This window comes from Mytilus californianus, unplaced genomic scaffold (genome assembly GCF_021869535.1).
Source record: "Mytilus californianus isolate M0D057914Y unplaced genomic scaffold, xbMytCali1.0.p SCAF_12, whole genome shotgun sequence".
NCBI classification, from domain to species: Eukaryota; Metazoa; Mollusca; class Bivalvia; order Mytilida; family Mytilidae; genus Mytilus; species Mytilus californianus.
The window spans coordinates 34331797-34350120 of record NW_026262604.1 but is presented as its reverse complement, the minus strand read 5'-3'; the positions used below and the strand labels follow the sequence as shown (position 1 = coordinate 34350120).

At 32.3% G+C, this 18324-nt stretch overlaps 1 protein-coding gene across 1 annotated transcript; it reads left to right on the top strand.

The window, feature by feature from the left end:
• Positions 1-250: 250 nt before the first annotated feature.
• Positions 251-13984, top strand: LOC127721733 (zinc finger protein 501-like). Its single transcript, XM_052228534.1, has 2 exons — positions 251-270; positions 12282-13984. Exon 2 carries the CDS (start codon positions 12341-12343, stop codon positions 13865-13867), a length of 1527 nt encoding a protein of 508 aa, XP_052084494.1. The 5' UTR covers positions 251-270; positions 12282-12340; the 3' UTR covers positions 13868-13984.
• The last annotated feature ends 4340 nt before the right edge of the window (positions 13985-18324 follow it).

Genomic DNA, 18324 nt, shown 5'->3' with positions numbered 1-18324 from the left:
AGTTTTATTCGATCGGTCTTCGCCGTTTTGTTTTGTTTTTTTTTTCCTTTTCTATTTGTATCAATAGTTATTGAAGGCCTCATGGATTAACCTGTCATTGTTAAATGTGTTCCCATGGTCATATAAAGAATTGTATAATTATTATTATTATTATTTACAATGCTTGTATTTTGATGTTTTGTAGGCGTTCCATATATAAATCGTCTTGGTTATCGCCCTTTGAAATTTTCACGGGAAGCCTGCACTGCACTCTGGCTACAAGTAAACAATGTAAGGTTAGATCCTATATTTATCTGTGAAAATCTTTACAAACTAAATCACAGAAACGAAAATTCTCAAAAAATGCACAGTATCCATACCTTTAAACAAAAATTACAATGGAATCGGCGATTCTCAAGTTAACGAGTTCGATGTGATAAGTTTTATATAATGTAATGCATCGAACACTCGATAAGACATTGAAAGAAGATAGCTTGGCTTTTTATAAACCTTTCTGTCGCTTAGATTTATACTAGTAATTAGCATGATTGTCAAAATAATTGTTTGTTTACAACTTTCATCAATTTTTCAGTATATGGAACGCCAAATTAACATATATGTATAGATCATATTTGAGTACCAGGTTTAATTCACACTTTTCTACATAAGGAAATGCCTGTACCAAGTCAGGAATATGGCAATTGTTTTTCATTCGTTTGATGTGTGTGAGCTTTCAACGTGTTAAAACATTGTTTAACAGGTGAAAACTTTGATTAACATGCTTAACTGGTTAAAACATCATATAGATAGTTTTAACACACTTAAGGATGTACTTAGGTGAGGGTTTGTGGAATTCAAAATATCAAAAATTTAAAATTGATACTTTAAGTTAGAAGAGCATTAGTTAAGGAACAAAATAAGCTAAAAATATGGATAGGTCATTGAGCTCCTTTTTGAGATATATGATTTTTAAAATATGGTGGGAAAAAGCTGACTCGGACTTTTACCTAATATTTGCATTGGTATTATATTGGTCTCAAACAGAGATTGGTCAGATTTAATACTTTCAATGTAATTGATTAAATTACAATTACTTTGTGAATTGTACGATCAAATTAAACTAACGATTACACCATTTCTCTATGTGTCGGATTAAATTAATGATTACATTGGCAAAGAAATCATGATTACATTTGATTACAATGAATTTTAAATTTACCCATTTGAAAGATTTGAAGATGACAGTTGTTAATGTTATCCATTCATTTGATGTTTTGAGCTTTTGACTTTCCGTTTTGAGTTTTCCATGGAGTACTGTATTTTGTTATTTTACTTTTTGATATTATTTCGATTTTATAAACAACAAAGATTCACAACATATAGTTGGGTGCAGACCAAGCATTACACATGTTACATAAAGTAAATGCACGTTAATGCTGCGTGCACATATTTCGTTAGTTAACTTCAATTTTAGCGTTTACTAGTAAACACACGTTTACTGTAATTACGTTAACATGGTCAAAATGGAAATTTCTAATGTCTACCTTGGTAAACGGGCATTTACTCTGTGTCCCTTTAGTCCGTAGTAAACGGCCATTTACTTCAGATTTCACAAGTTTATTTTTACGTGCACTTAAAGGTAAAAGGGCGTTTACTACAGATTTCACAGATGTATTTTTACGTGCACTTGAAAGTAAACGTGCGTTTACTTTTCGCGTTAACTGATTGTGAAAATTTAGAAATAAACTTGGTGTTCATTTGTACATTTATTTTATTAAAACAACTTTTATCTTAATATTTTACGTATATGTGTTTCAAACCAGAACAATTCAAAAACACTTTTAATTCGAAATATTAACTTTTATTAATTACAAAAAATCAGTTCCAATAACTTTACTGAGTAGCAGATTTTCTATATTTTCTTTTCAAAAGTTACATGTATAAATATCGAGGCGGATAGAAAGGTTATCCAACACATCAGAAAAATATTTTTATATGATTGGATATAAACATCATGATGTACGTTGTTGCTTCGTTCCCCATTTTAAACAGTCTCTTCCTAAATATAACTCTATGCATTTAATACATGGATTTTTAATCGTAATTCACCTTGTTTGCCTTGGATTTACATGATTTAAGATTCTGTTTTGTCAAATGTTCAAACGAAAATTGTACAGTGTATATATAGGGATATTAATAAAGTGTTGTATAAGTATGTATATTTGTACCATCTCGTCAATTTTGACCGTAACGATTGTAGATGATATCTGGGACGTCCGAAAAATATACTCGATCTGAACATGAATGAAATATTTGCCCTTGGACGTTATGCTACAAACAAAATCAATCAACCGACATATTATATTAACAGTATACTATTCCAAGAAGAGAACTTCTCATACTTTTCATTATAAAGTACATGAATCAGTCATGTCAGTATTGGATGTGATGCCGTTAAATAGTTTTGTTTTAAATACAAACCATTATGAACTACTGACTTTATTGACAGTTCATTATTATGGATACAGAGAGAAAATGATGGCACTCTAAATTGATGTGGACAAAATTTTGTAGTCATTGTGTTCCAATATTGCTGTCCTCTTTATTATGCAATCCGTCCTGACAGAGAAATATATCTGATTTACGATGAGGCTATATATATTTACATGATAAATTGCAAATATGGTAAGTTTTGGTTGATGTGGTCAAAAAATTTTGTTATACGATTCATCCTTATGTATCAAAACTACTGATATTTGTTTACGATTCAATATTTTAAATAAAAGGAGGACATTCTGGTACTCTAAATTGATGCGGAAAATTTTTTGTAGTCATTGTGTTCCAATATTGCTGCCATCTTTATTATAATTCACCTTGTTTGCCTTGGATTTACATGATTTAAAATTCTGTTTTGTCAAATGTTCAAACGAAAATTGTACAGTGTATATATAGGGATATTAATAAAGTGTTGTATAAGTATGTATATTTGTACCATCTCGTCAATTTTGACCGTAACGATTATAGATGATATCTGGGACGTCCGAAAAATGTACTCGATCTGAACATGAATGAAATATTTGCCCTTGGACGTTAGGCTACAAACAAAGTCAATCAACCGACATATTATATTAACAGTATACTATTCCAAGAAGAGAACTTCTCATACTTTTCATTATAAAGTACATGAATCAGTCATGTCAGTATTGGATGTGATGCCGTTAAATAGTTTTGTTTTAAATACAAACCATTATGAACTACTGACTTTATTGACAGTTCATTATTATGGATACAGAGTGAAAATGATGGCACTCTAAATTGATGTGGACAAAATTTTGTAGTCATTGTGTTCCAATATTGCTGTTCTCTTTATTATGCAATCCGTCCTGACAGAGAAATATTACTGATTTACGATGAGGCTATATATATTTACATGATAAAGTGCAAATATGGTCAGTTTTGGTTGATGTGGTCAAAAAAATTTTTATACGATTCATCCTTATGTATCAAAACTACTGATATTTGTTTACGATTCAATATTTTAAATAAAAAGAGGACATTCTGGTACTCTAAATTAATGCGGAAAATTTTTTGTAGTCATTGTGTTCCAATATTGCTGCCACCTTTATTATACAATCTGTCCTGACATAAAAATATTACTGATTTACTATGTGATTATAAGATTTACATAATAAAGTGCAAATATGGTCAGTTTTGGTTGATGCGGACAAATAATTTTGTTATACGAGTCAGTCTGAGGTATGAAAACTACTGAAATTTGTTTACGATTCAATATTTTGAATAAAAAGAGGACATGCATGCTGGCACTCTAAATTGATGCGAACAAAATTTTTTAGTCATTGTGTTCCAATATTGCTGTCATTTGTATTATACAGTTCATCCTGACATCAAAATATAACTGATCTACTATGCGACTATAAGATTCACATAATAAAGTGCAAATATGGTCAGTTTTGGTTGATGTGGACAAATAATTTTGTAAAACAAGTCAGTCTGACGTATGAAAACTACTGATATTTGTTTACGATTCAATATTTTGAATAAAAAGAGGACATGTTGGTACTCTAAATTGATGCGGAAATTTTTTGTAGTCAGTGTGTTCCAATATTGCTGTCATTTGTATTATACAATCCATCCTGACATAAAAATATAACTGATTTCCTATGCGGCTATATAGATTTACATAATAAAGTGCAAATATAGTCATCGTGGTCATGAAGGTCAGTTTTGGTTGAAGTGGACAAAATATTTTGTTATACAAGTCAGTCTGAGGTATGAAAACTTCTGCAATTTGTTTACGATTCAATATTTTGAATAAAAATAGGACATGCTGGTACTCTAAATTGATGCGAACAAAATTTTGTAGTCATTGTGTTCCAATATTGCTGTCATTTGTATTATACAATCCATCCTGACATAAAAATATAACTGATTTCCTATGCTGCTATATAGATTGACATAATAAAGTGCAATTATAGTCATCATGGTCAGTTTTGGTTGATGCAGACAAATAATTTTGTTATACGAATCAGTCTGAGGTATGAAAACTACTGAAATTTGTTTTCTGATTCAATATTTTGAATAAAAAGAGGACATGCTGGTACTCTAAATTGATGCGGAAAATTTTTTGTAGTCATTGTGTTCCAATATTGATATCATTTGTATTATACAGTTCATCCTGACATAAAAATATTACTGATTTCCTATGCGGCTATAAGATTTCCATAATAAAGTGCAAATATGGTCAGTTTTGGTTGATGGGACAAATAATTTTGTTATACAAGTCAGTCTGACGTATGAAAACTACTGATATTTGACTACTATTCAATATTTTGAATAAACAGAGGACATGCTGGTACTCTAAATTGATGCAGAAAAAATTTTTGTAGTCATTGTGTTCCAATATTGCTGTCATTTGTATTATACAATCCATCCTGACATAAAAATATATAACTGATTTCCTATGCGGCTATATAGATTTACATAATAAAGTGCAAATATAGTCAACATGGTCATGATGGTCAGTTTTGGTTAATGAGATCAAATAATTTTGTTTTACGAGTCATCCTGAGTCAGCAAGTCTGAGATGTGAAAACTGTTGGATTTTGGTGATGATTTAATTATTTAAATAAAAGAAGGGCATGCTTGAACTGTTTATTTGTGAAGAAAAAGAAATTTACTATGATTAATTTTCAATTAATTAAAGAGGTGTTATTACATTATTAATTAACTGTAATCGTCAATATGTCAATCGAAAATGACCAGTTGGTCATTTAATTTTGATGTACCTTATCATTTGATATTTAAGGTCAATGTATCAAGGATACGATGACAATCTGCATTAATTAACACAGAAGTAAACGCGAAAGTAAACGCCCGTTTACTCTTTACAAAATTAGAAGACGCGTCGTTTTTGCGTTAACTCGGAGGTAAACGCGAAAGTAAACGCCCGTTTACTTTTTATACGAGACCGCAAAAATTTTTTTGGGATCGTATAATGGTACAATGTATGATGTCGTCGTCGTCTGCGTCGTCGTCCGAAGACAAATTGGTTTCCGGACAATAACTTTAGTTGAAGTGAATGGATCTCTATGAAATTTTTTAAGAAGGGTCAATAACACAAAAGGAAGGTTGGGATTGATTTTGGGGATGATGGTCCCAACCGTTTAGGAATTAGGGGCCCAAAAGGGTCCCATAAACAAGCATTTTTCTAGTTTCAGGATAATAACTTGTGTATAAGTATTTCGATTGCTCTGAAATTGTACCACAATGTTTAATACCACAAGTAGAAGGTTGGTATTCATTTTAGGGGTTATGGGGCCAACAGTTTAGGAATTATGGGCCAAAAAGGGGCCAAAAACGCATTTTTCTTGTTTCCAGACAATAACTTGTGTGTAAGAATATGGATCTCTCTGACATTGTACCACAAGGTTCCATATAACAAAGGGAAGGCTGTGATTAAGTTTGGGGTTAATTGCCCCAAACATGTATGAATTAGGGGCCAAAAAAGGGCCAAAAACAAGCATTTTTTTAGTTTCCAGACAATAACTTCTGTGTAAGTATATGGATCTCTCTGAAATTGTACTACAATGTTCCATACTACAAAGGAAAGGCTGGGATTGAGTTTTGGGGTTATTGCTCCAAGGGGGGTTTCAAAAAGTGTGGGGGGGGGATTTTTTTTTCCAATTTTTTTAAGGGATTCATATTTTTTTTTCAAAATTTTTCAAATTTCGAATTTTTGAAAAGTTTCAAGAAGAAATCTTCAATTGCACAGTATTGCGCAATAGATTTGTAAGATCTTTGACCACATTTATTTTGTGTCAGAATCCTATATTATGTCAAAAATTTGATCACAATCCAAATTCAGACAGTATCAAGCTTAAGGGCATACGATACAGTAGAGATCCCTCGTTGATTTTTTCTTGAAATTATGGTAGAAGGTCAATTTCGATGTGTACTTTTGAAATATGCAAAGAAAAATATACCTTCATGACTTACTTTTTGAGATAATGTGGTTCGAAATTTGCATATTTGAAGGAAAAACCCTGAAATGTCATAAATAAGGACTTTTAAGGAAAGTACCAATACTTTTGAACGAACAGTCACAATTTAACCGGTTTTTTGGTAAAATGTTCCCTTGATCCATGGCATCAGCATGCGGTAACAAGTTAACGGTTGGAATAAATAATTATATCCTAAATTCTTTTAATACAAGTGAAATAAAGAAGTTGAAAATATTTTTGCGTCTACACAGAAGTGCAGAATAAATTCTATTGTTGATTTTTTCTTAAAATTTTGGCGGAGCGTTCTTGAAACAGAATCTGATCGATTGCAAAAGAAAAAAACTGGGGGTCCATGTGCTTGTTTTTTCAATAAAAGCAATAAACCTTAATTTTTATTGGCAAACGGTACGTTTGCCAATAATGAGCCAAACTAAATTGGAATAAGTTTTATTCGCAACAACGTCGTGAAATCTTTCCCGCCGTTCACTACTATGTTGTCAATTTCAGTGGTAGAGCCAAGGTGTTTTTTTTTTTAAACCAATGATATTAATCATGAAAATTAATAAAGCTGGCTCCTCGTAAAATAGCATCATATTTGCCAAACCTTTATGAATTGTTACGAATTCAAACTTGGATAGAAAAAGTATTCTAGTAAATTACTTTTAGAAAAGAAATGTTCGGAAACAAAACAGATATATATAATAAAAAAATTAATTTGCATCTCTGTCCGATATTAGTCATACAATTCATGTAGACAACACAGCTTGAACATAGTTTTTAATTATTCAAAAGGATCCCGACATGACAAAATGTGCAGCAATTATAAAGTAAGGGGATGATATAAAAATAAGGATATTTGGTATGATTGCAAAAGAGACAACTATCAACCATAGTTCAAATGACGAAGATAAACGCTACTAAAGGTCACCCTACGGCCTTCAACACAAAAAAAAAGAAAAAGAAAAAGCCACACCGTATAGTCAGCTTTAAAAAGCCCCGACATGAAAATGTGAAATAATTCAAACAAGAAAACTGACGACCTACTCTATAGGCATTACATGAACACAAAATCATACCCACATTAAATCGGGACAGCTTAGTCCATTACAGTGTGGTATAACATTTCATACAGCAGTCGATATTAGAGCATGAAATTTAATGATTCTGTATCAATAGATTAGTTACCTAAGCTTGTCTTCAGGAAATTTTTTTTTATTACGGTACATATAATCATTGAATTACTTGTCTGTATTATACCTTCAATCTAGGAGTGAGTGCAACCACATTGTTTGTCCGGTCCAACAAATATTTTGTTTCTTATCTGAGAAACTACTTTACAAAAAGACTTCGTATTTGGCCAGTAACTTAACATCAGTGAGTTGCAACTGTGGTCTGTCAAATACCTAATTCCTGTGTGCCGATTTTTCTCTCTCAATATGTACATAGAAGATATGCTTAGCACATCAACGGGTGCGTTTTTGTTTTTGGTCTATAATACGGGGCTTATAACTGAGTCATTTTAACTGACAATTCTTCTTCATAAACTTATATATTCCACGGGTTAAATTCTAAAAATGCCGTTAAACTCTTTAATGTACCTTTTCAAAGTCAGGAACAGTAAGATGCGCTGTCATTATTTATTACGTTTTTTTGTCATTTTGTTGATAGTCTCTATTAAATTTATCCGTACAATTCTCATTACGATTTAGAGTTAGCCAAATGGTGAAGTTACTATATAAATTACTTATGTTTTTTTTTTTGTGTAGTTGGGTTTCTCTCTCATCGGCGTCTTATGTTTTTCATATCTCTTATTCATTTCCTATATGAAATAACAGACATACAAAATTAAGAATGTGGATTTGATTTTTTTTCCATTCGAAGATAATATTGTTGACTTCCTTATTAATGAATAAATATAACAATTCTCGTGATTTGGCCGATTTTCATTGCAGGTACTTTTTTCAAATTCGCGCAATCGGGATTATGACGTCAGTGGATTTCCGCAAATGTGACTACATCTAAAGCGACGTCGCGAAATGTAATCGTTCTTATTAGAAACATCGCGAAATTACAACGTCGCGAAAACAAGACGAAAAGTTTTGAAAACGTTATTATCTGCCCCTGCTACTTTATCGTATGCCCTTAAATATTGTGTCCAAATTTGCCCAAACTGTTCAGGGTTCGACCTCTGCGGTCGTATCAGGCTGCGCTCAGCGAAGCATTTTTTTATGTCTACTGAAATTTAGGAGTTAACGCACAGTTAACGCGAGTAAACGCCGCGTTAACTTTTTCCGCCCCTCTACATGTAATACTTGGTCTGCACCCAACTGTATATACATGAACATTTTGTCACTGGTTATGGCCCATAACACTTTACATTATATAATTATCAGTCTTTGAAATATTTTTACTTTGACTGCATTAAGGTTTGGTTATTGTTTTTCTGACATCTTACAGATTTTATATGTATTTCAGTTATCAGTCAAAACATTTAAAATTGTAAAAGTATTGTTTCATAATCATGATAATCATTGCATTTTACATGTAAATATTTATACCAACCTTTGTTTATTTTAAACAACATATTTGTCACAATTTTTGTTTGTGCTAATTAGATAAATTTTCTTTTATCTTTTATCATATTGCCCTCAGTACAGAATAGGTATTTGAAAAAAAACATACTTTATATAATTGGTCTCCTACCTGTCAATTCAAAGGTGACAATAATCACAACAGTATTTACAAAAAGGTTGTAATTCGGGTTAAAGAAAAGTAAATCATTAATAAAACAGTCAATATAACAAAAACATCTTTTAATTGTGAATATATGTATAATACTTTTTAATTAGACTAACAAGGACTTTCTATACTGTAACAGGTTATTTTTATAGAAGTAAATGAATCAATTGTGACCGTGACTGAGAAAATGGGTCCAGATGAGATTTATACATATTTTCAGTTTTTAGCATTTTTTCAATGCTACTTATGTGCCTACCATTAATACAAAATTTTATGATGATATTGCAACTGGTTTCGAAAATACAGCAGTTCAGATTCGGCATACATTTGCGTAAATAATTTATAATCAGAAAAATATGGAAATTCAAACAAAATTTTGACTTATTATTTTCTTTGGTAATTGGAATGTTGTAATTGTGTTCCACCTCAATATTGTATTATCTATAAATACTCCAGAATTGAATATCTATATTGATGACAAAAGTTTAGTATTTTGTGGAATATTTATGTGTTAAATATGTGGTTTCCATGGAAACAAAACAATAAATATTCTAGAACTTCTTTTTTCATATTCTCCAAATGTCTTAATGTTTACATATATTTTATGTGTTGTTTCTGGTGATCATGTACTGTCTACATGTCATTTTCCCTAAATCTGTATTTTTGTTTGCATTGATACTTTGAAATTAATTGTCCTTTTTTAAGTTTTGGTTGGTTTTTCAATGAGTTGCTTTTCGTTATCGTATCTTTTGAATGTGTGTTTTGTTTTTATATAATATATAACAAAAATGTATCAAAACTTCCATCAGATTTTTTTCCAAAATTAAATGAAACAAAAACTTGATCTTATTGGCATTGCTATTGAAAATATATGTACCAGTTCTCTGCCATGTGGTCAATTTATTAACAACTATACATGTTTTGACTTTATTGGTGACATTAGTTTTGAAAATTAAATATTTTAAAATTTAAAAAAAAAATAGAATAGTGAACAAAACAAACTTTGGTATTTTATTTCATAAAAAGCTCCGTTCTTGATGGACATTAATCTTTATTGGATTCTCCTTCATCGGTCAAGTCAACCTCAGTTATAGCAATGGTTGACTTTGGACAGATTATGTCCTCATTAGTTTCATTATAGCAATATTCCCCGATTTGTCCATAGAGATACCACGGTCTTGCTGCATTTAATCCATTGTGTGTTAAGGTGTTTGGCATAATAGATGGTGAAATTATAGTGGTCTTCTTTATAAACATATTGATGATAGTAGGTTATGAGTCACATGTCTTTACATGTTAGTATGAAGTTATACATCTGTGTTTTGATGAATCAACAATAAAGTGGTGATATGTGCTTTATATATGCTGCAGTGTTAAAATATTGCTTCCAATATTAACATATGACAGGTTTCTCCATATCCTTGACTAACTAGGCACTATTATGGCTATTCCAACTGGACTTGATGACACTATCTGCAATCTGCAAAATAGTAAAATATAAATGCAACTACATCATCAACAAATATTGTACATACAGTGTGTTTTGAATGTAGCCAGACCTGACACTACATTCAAAAAGGGTACGTGTGATCTTTTCCTGCAATGGATATAGGATGCATACATGTATAATATTTCAATTGAATAATGATATTTATATGGTTAATCAGTGCCATGTGCACAGCGATAAGACAGTTATAAGACTCAGTGACAGATCCAGGGGGCAAGAGGGAGTGTTTAAGCCCCCGCCCCCTCACACCCCTTTGATTGGCGAACAAAATCATGTTTTTCTCTATATATATATTTAAATTTTAGTATAAAATCATCCAAAACTTTTTTAATGTCACACATTTTTGGAGGTAAACAATTATTGGGAATTACACCCCCTTTTAAAATTCCAGGATCTGCCCCTGAAACTTAAGGTAGTCTGTAAATGGTAAAACACGGACCAAAGATGGACACAAAAAATCTGTGTACGCTGTCAAAGCACAAGTCAGTTTATTTATTTCTTTCTACGTTATTTCTTCTTGAAAATACTTAAAATGAACGTTAAAATAAAGGTATCTATGATAATGTTGGCATTTTTGAAGAATTCGGATGCAAAATTAAATCTCACCTGCGCACATGCTCACACGTCTTTAGTTTCAACACCGTAGTTCTGTCAAATTTTCACAACTTTTTTTTTTAATTTATCATTAATTTAGAATTTTATGTTAATATGTATTTCTAAAAGGCTAAGTCATTTTTACAAAGTAACAGGTCACATCAATCAACAGTACCGTTAATTGAAAGTCTGGGCTTGAGCAATGTACAATCGCCAAGTACGGGAAAATCGATAATGCGAGTACAGGAATTGCGATCAATTTACATGATACCGGTCCACCAGAGTCATTTGTTCTATTTTTAAAAGATGTACAAAATCAGTTCAAATTCTTGGAATCCCGGATGACGTAATTGACTTTGATTGGATAAGATAGAATAGTGGTGAAGGAATTTTCCACTTTGTTTTTTGGAAACGCCAAGATTTTTTTGTTACTAGTCCGTCGGGCATATTGGGTTACAAGTTTTGATTGTCCGAGGTGTAAATGATCTAGTCCAGGGCGTCGGGCTAGTGGATTTCTTAATCCCTGCCTATCTTTTAAAACAAGACAAAATTTCATAGTATTCATCCGTAAAATATTGTCTCAATACACACAAAATATAACCTCCCTTTAACAAGACAAAATTTCATAGTATTCATCAGTGAAATATCGTCTATATACAGACAAAATTTCACTATGAAATTATCCTTCTCTGGACATTTTTTCATAGGCAAATTACGTTTTTAAATTTATATATACATATTTACCCAGCTTATTCACTAATAACTTTCGCATACATCTCTAAAACATCACAAAAATGTCTATGTATTTGGAATACATGTATAACCTTAACTGCAAAAGCAACCCTTCATTTCTCTAAAATCTCATGTTTTGTAATCAATAAAAATTCTGTGTTGAAAATGCAATCAACTACATATATTCAAAATCTCTTTCTCTTGATTAGACTCCAGCTCAGTTGGCGCAAAAAAGGAGAACAGACAAGAAATTACAGAAATAAATAAAATGTCTCACAAGCAAAATTCAGACATTTGCATGACCCTTGATGAGACTACATGTTTCATAATGATTGACACCCTTGATGAAACTACAACTGCCGGCAATTCACCCCTTGAGGAGACTACAACTTCCGTGATTTCACCCCTCGAAGAGGTGACTACAGCTGCAGGTTGCATGATTCCCACCCTTGACGAGACTACATGTTTCATGATTGCCACCCTTGATGAAACTACAACATCCGGCAATTCACCCCTTGATGAGACTACAACTTCCTTAATTTCACCCCTGGACGAGACTACAAGTTCCATAATTGGCCAATTTGAGGAAACCACAAATTCCATGATATCAACTCTTGATAAGACTACCAGTCAGTTATTTCGGGATAACATGAAAGGAATGAGACAAAAATTACACGGGCATATTATAACAAGTACTGAAGAGAAACCTTATAGATGTGATGTATGTGGTGAAAGGTTCAGACAGAGTTCCTATTATAGACACGTAAAAACGCACAGTGAAGAAAAACCTTATAAATGTAATGTATGTGGTGAAAGGTTTATCACGAAACGAAAGTTACAGACACACCTTAGAATACATACGGGTGAAAGACCTTTTATATGTGATACATGTGGTAAAGACTTTAGTGACCAAAGTGCCTTAAATGGACATATAAAATTTCATACTGGAGATAAACCTCACAAATGTGATGTATGTGGTCAAAGGTTCATTAGGAATCAGCATTTACAGACACACAAGAGAACACACACTGGTGATAGACCTTATAAATGTGATGTTTGTGGGAAAGTGTTTAATCAGAGTTGTAACTTACAAAAACACATAAGAACACATACTGGAGATAAACCTTATACATGTAATGTTTGTGGTAAAGGGTTTAGTCGGAGTTTTAGCTTACAGCGACACATAAGAATACATACTGGAGATAAACTTTATAAATGTGATGTTTGCGGTAAAGAGTTTAATCATAGTTTAAGCATATTGGGACACATGAGAACACATTCTGGAGATAAGCCGTATACATGTGATATATGTGGTAAGATGTTTTATCATCATCAAAGCTTACTGGGACATATGAGAACACACACTGGTGATACACCTTATAAATGTGATGTATGTGGTAAAGGGTTTAGTCGGAGTTTTAGTTTACAGCGACACATAAATACACATACTGGAGAAAAACCTTATAAATGTGATTTTTGTGGTAAACTGTTTAGTCAGAGTTTAAGCATACAGAGACATATGAGAACACATACTAGAGATTACCCGTATAAATGTGATGTATGTGGTAAAGGGTTTAGTCGGATATTTAGCTTACAGCGACACATAAGAACACACACTGGTGATAAGCCTTATAAATGTGATGTATGTGGTAAAGGGTTTAGTCGGAGTTTTAGCTTACAGCGACACATAAGAACACACACTGGTGATAAACCTTATAAATGTGATGTATGTGGTAAAGGGTTTAGTCGGAGCTTTAGCTTAAAGGGACACATAAGAACACATACTGGAGATTAACCTTATAAATGTGATTTTTGTGGTAAAGTGTTAAGTCAATGTTTAAGCATACAGAGACATATGAGAACACATACTGGAGATTACCCGTATAAATGTGATATATGTGGTATAGTGTTTAATAATCGCCAAAGCTCACAGAACCACATGAGAAGACATACTTGAAATAAACCTTTATAAATGTGATGTTTGTTGTAAAGGTTTAACAAACAATAGAAGTTCCCTCCAAAGTAGACATAACTAAATTAACCAATTTGTCATATCACAAAGAACGAAAAGTTTACTTACTACAAACTAGTAAAACCTAGAGAGTTTATAAACAACCTATTTATTAAAATTCGCGGATTCCATGAAAAAATCCTACCATAAACATAACAGATCATAACAACCGAAGCATCACTAATCAACTTTGTATTTTGTTGTTTTGTATGCGTTCAATATTTTCTTCGTATCGGTAATCGCCCCTTGACTTTTTAACGGTTGGCCACAAGTAGACAATTTAACTGTAACTTGGTTTAGATCCTATATTTATTTTAAAATTTTCAGGAAACGAAAAATCCTCAATTCATTATTGTACAGTAACCATACCTGTAAAAAAAAACAATGGCATCGCAAGTTAAGTTCGGACGCATGAAATTATTTAACGTGTTGTTTACAATCTTAACAGGATTTCAATTGCTAACATCAGTCATCGAACCCACGAGCTCAATGTTATAAGTTTTTATAATATGATAACTGCATCTAACACTCGATAAGACATTTAAAAAATATAAGAAATACCGATTGGATCTTTATTAGCTTGATTTACAAACAGAACAATATTTATTTTATTTTCAGTGTATGGAACGCCAAATTTAGACTGGTTCTCCTGTCTAGATAAATGTGCAAATATTACATATTTCATATATCATGTATAGAACAAGGTGATTATACATAGCGGGATCCCAGTCTACGCCAAATTAAACATTTATATGGGTAATTTTGGAAAAAAATCGAATTTTCAGTACTCCCATGGCATGTTGAAATTTTAATTTATATATATTTATATAAATAAATCAAGAGTCCCCTGTCCTCAGTTCTAATGCCTGTTTAAAAAAGGACCATAAGCTTTCTACTTCTTTTGAGGTTGATGGGTAATGAAGATATTTAATTTCTAATTTTCTTGCAAGGACACAAAAATAAAACACCATTTAGATCTATGTTGACAAGATTAAAATATATTTAAATCCGATATTTGCGTAGTTTATGTGCAAACAGTGTTAGAGTAACACATTTCAAATGATTAAATTTATTTTCACAAGGTACAAGGCCTGCATACTTATTCCACCCAATAAAAGTTTCTCACTTTGTACAGAATCATTTTCTGTAGTTAGTGAAACATAATACTCATTTTCACCTCATTTTGGGCAGGGTTAACATATTACTCATTTTCACCTTGTCTTGGGCAGGGTAAACATATTACTCATTTTCACCTTATCTTGGGCAGGGTAAACATATTACTAATTTTCACCTTATCTTGGGCAGGGTAAACATATTACTCATTTTCACCTCATTTTGGGCAGGGTAAACATATTACTCATTTTCACCTGATCTTGGGCAGGGTAAACATATTAATCATTTCACCTCATTTTGGGCAGGGTAAATATATTACTCATTTCACCTCATCTTGGGCAGTTTTCACCTCATTTTGGGCAGGGTAAACATATCACTCATTTTCACCTCATCTTGGGCAGGGCAAACATATTACTCATTTTTACCTCATCTTGGGCAGGGCAAACATATTGTTCATTTTCACATTATCTTGGGCAGGGCAAACATATTACTCATTTTCACCTCATTTTGGGCAGGGTAAACATATTACTTATTTTCACCTCATCTTTGGCAGGGCAAACATATTACTCATTTTCATCTCATCTTGGGCAGGGTAAACATATTACTCATTTTCACCTCATCTTCATGATCTTGGGCAGGGCAAACATATTACTCATTTTCACCTCATTTTGGGCAGGGCAAACATATTACTCATATTCACCTCATCTTGGGCAGGGCAAACATATTACTCATTTTTACCTCATCTTGGGCAGGGCAAACATGTTACTCATTTTCACCTCATCTTGGGCAGGGCAAACATATTACTCATTTTCACATTATCTTGGGCATGGTAAACATATTATTCATTTTCACCTCATCTTCGGCAAGATATCTGTATTCAGTTCTATAACCTCATGTTATCATATATGAGTCAGAGTGTCGTGTGATATCACTAGATTTTATCTAGTTTTCAGTTTTTATTAAAATCAAAGGGTAGCTTTCTTAGGCGAGATTGATTATTGAATATCAACAAATCCTGCATACAACTTTTTTATATATAAAATTTAAATTATACTATGATGTATATATATTTACCCAGTTTATTTAAGAATTGAATGCTTCATTTTGTATATTATTCACTGGGGTGCAAAAGCGTTGACCGAAGTACATTTTGTTGCGCTTCATTCTAAAAATGTACGCACGGTCAACGCTTTTACAACCCTATGAAATTACTAAAAGAAGCATTCAATACTTATAATTACATTTTTTTCACTATGATCATGAAAACACGATTACTTTTATTTTTTTCTTTTATTTACCTGTGCACTTTATTGTTGAAACTTGTGTCATCATTTATGTTACAATTTATGAAATACATTTTGAAATGAACATGATGAAGAGTGTCCCGAGATTGCAGTTAGCCAATCAAAATAACGTATAATAATGAAACATACATCTAATGTAATAAATTATTCACTCATAACTTTCGCATACATCTAGAAAATTTTACAAAAATGTCTATGTATTTGGAATACCTTAAAAGTAAAAGAAACCCTTCATTTCTCTAGAGTTTCATGTTTTGTAACTAATGAAAATTCTGTTGTTGAAAATGCATTAAAAAGAAGATGTGGTATGATTGCCAAGAGACAACTCTCCACAAGAGACCAAATGACACAACAATTAATAACTATAGATCATATTACGGCCTTTAACAATAAGCAAAGCCCATACCGAATAGTCAGCTATAAAAGGCCCCGAAATGACAAATATAAAACAATTCAAACGAGAAAACTAATGGCCAAAAACAACAAAAAGGTACTAAGTACTGATCTGAGAGTACTCGCAGTTAATGACAGCTAGTTCAAAGCCAATAACAACTGGAATGAAAAAAAATCCTGCATCTAAGACTAACAGTCAATTACAAATATTCATAATTACTTTCTCTTGAATAGACTCCAGCCCAGTGGGCGCAAAACAAAGAACAGATAAGAAATTACGGAAATAAATAAAATGTCTCACAAGCAAAATACAGACATTTTCATGACCCTTTATGAGACTACAGATAATGATTGCCAACTTTGATGACACTAGTACAACTTCAATGGTTTTATCTCTTGGCGAGACTATATGTTTCGTGATTGCCACCCTTGACGAGACTACAGGTTTCATGATTGCCACCCTTGACGAGACTACAGGTTTCATGCTTGTCACCTTTAATGAGACTGCAACTTCCGTCAGTTCTCCCCATGACGAGTCTACAAATTACGTGATTTCACCCTAGACGTAACTACAGCTTCTATTATTTCACTCTGGACGAGACTACAGCTTCCGTGATTTCACCCCTTGACGAGTCTACAACTTACGTGATTTCACCCCTGGACGAGAATACAAGTTCCACAATTAGCCAGTTTGATGAAACCACAAATTCCATGAGATCACCTCTTGATAAGACTACCAGTCAGTTAGTTCGGGAGAATATGGAAGGAATGAGACAAAAATTACTCGGGCATTTTAAAAGAAATATTGCAGAGAAACCTTATAAATGTAATGTATGTAGTGAAAGGTTTAAACAGGGTTCCTGTTAAAGACACGTAAAAACACACACCGAAGAAAAACCTTATAAAAGTAATGTATGTGGTGAAAGGTTTAAACAGGGTTCCTGTTAAAGACACGTAAAAACACACACTGAAGAAAAACCTTATAAATGTAATGTATGTGGTGAAAGGGTAAAACAGGATTCCTGTTAAAGACACGTAAAAACACACACTGAAGAAAAACCTTATAAATGTAATGTATGTGGTGAAAGGTTTATCACGAAACAAAAGTTACAGGCACATAATAGAATACACATTAATGATAAACATTTTTAAATGTGAAATATGTTATATAGGATTTGAGTCGAAATGGAATTTACAGACACACATTAGAATACACACGGGTGATAAACCTTTTACATGTGAAACATGCTTCAAAGGATTTAACAGTAAACGGAATTTACAGAACCACATAAGAACACACACTGGTGATAAACCTTTTAAATGTGATGTGTGTGGTAAAACGTTCGTCGTAAAACAAATGTTACAGACACACTTTAGAATACATACCGGTGGAAGGCCTTTTAATTGTGATACATGTGGAAAAGATTTTAG

Excerpts from the sequence above, each read along its gene's own strand:
- LOC127721733 (XM_052228534.1), top strand. The coding sequence starts at position 12,341 with ATGTCTCACAAGCAAAATTCAGACATTTGCATGACCCTTGATGAGACT.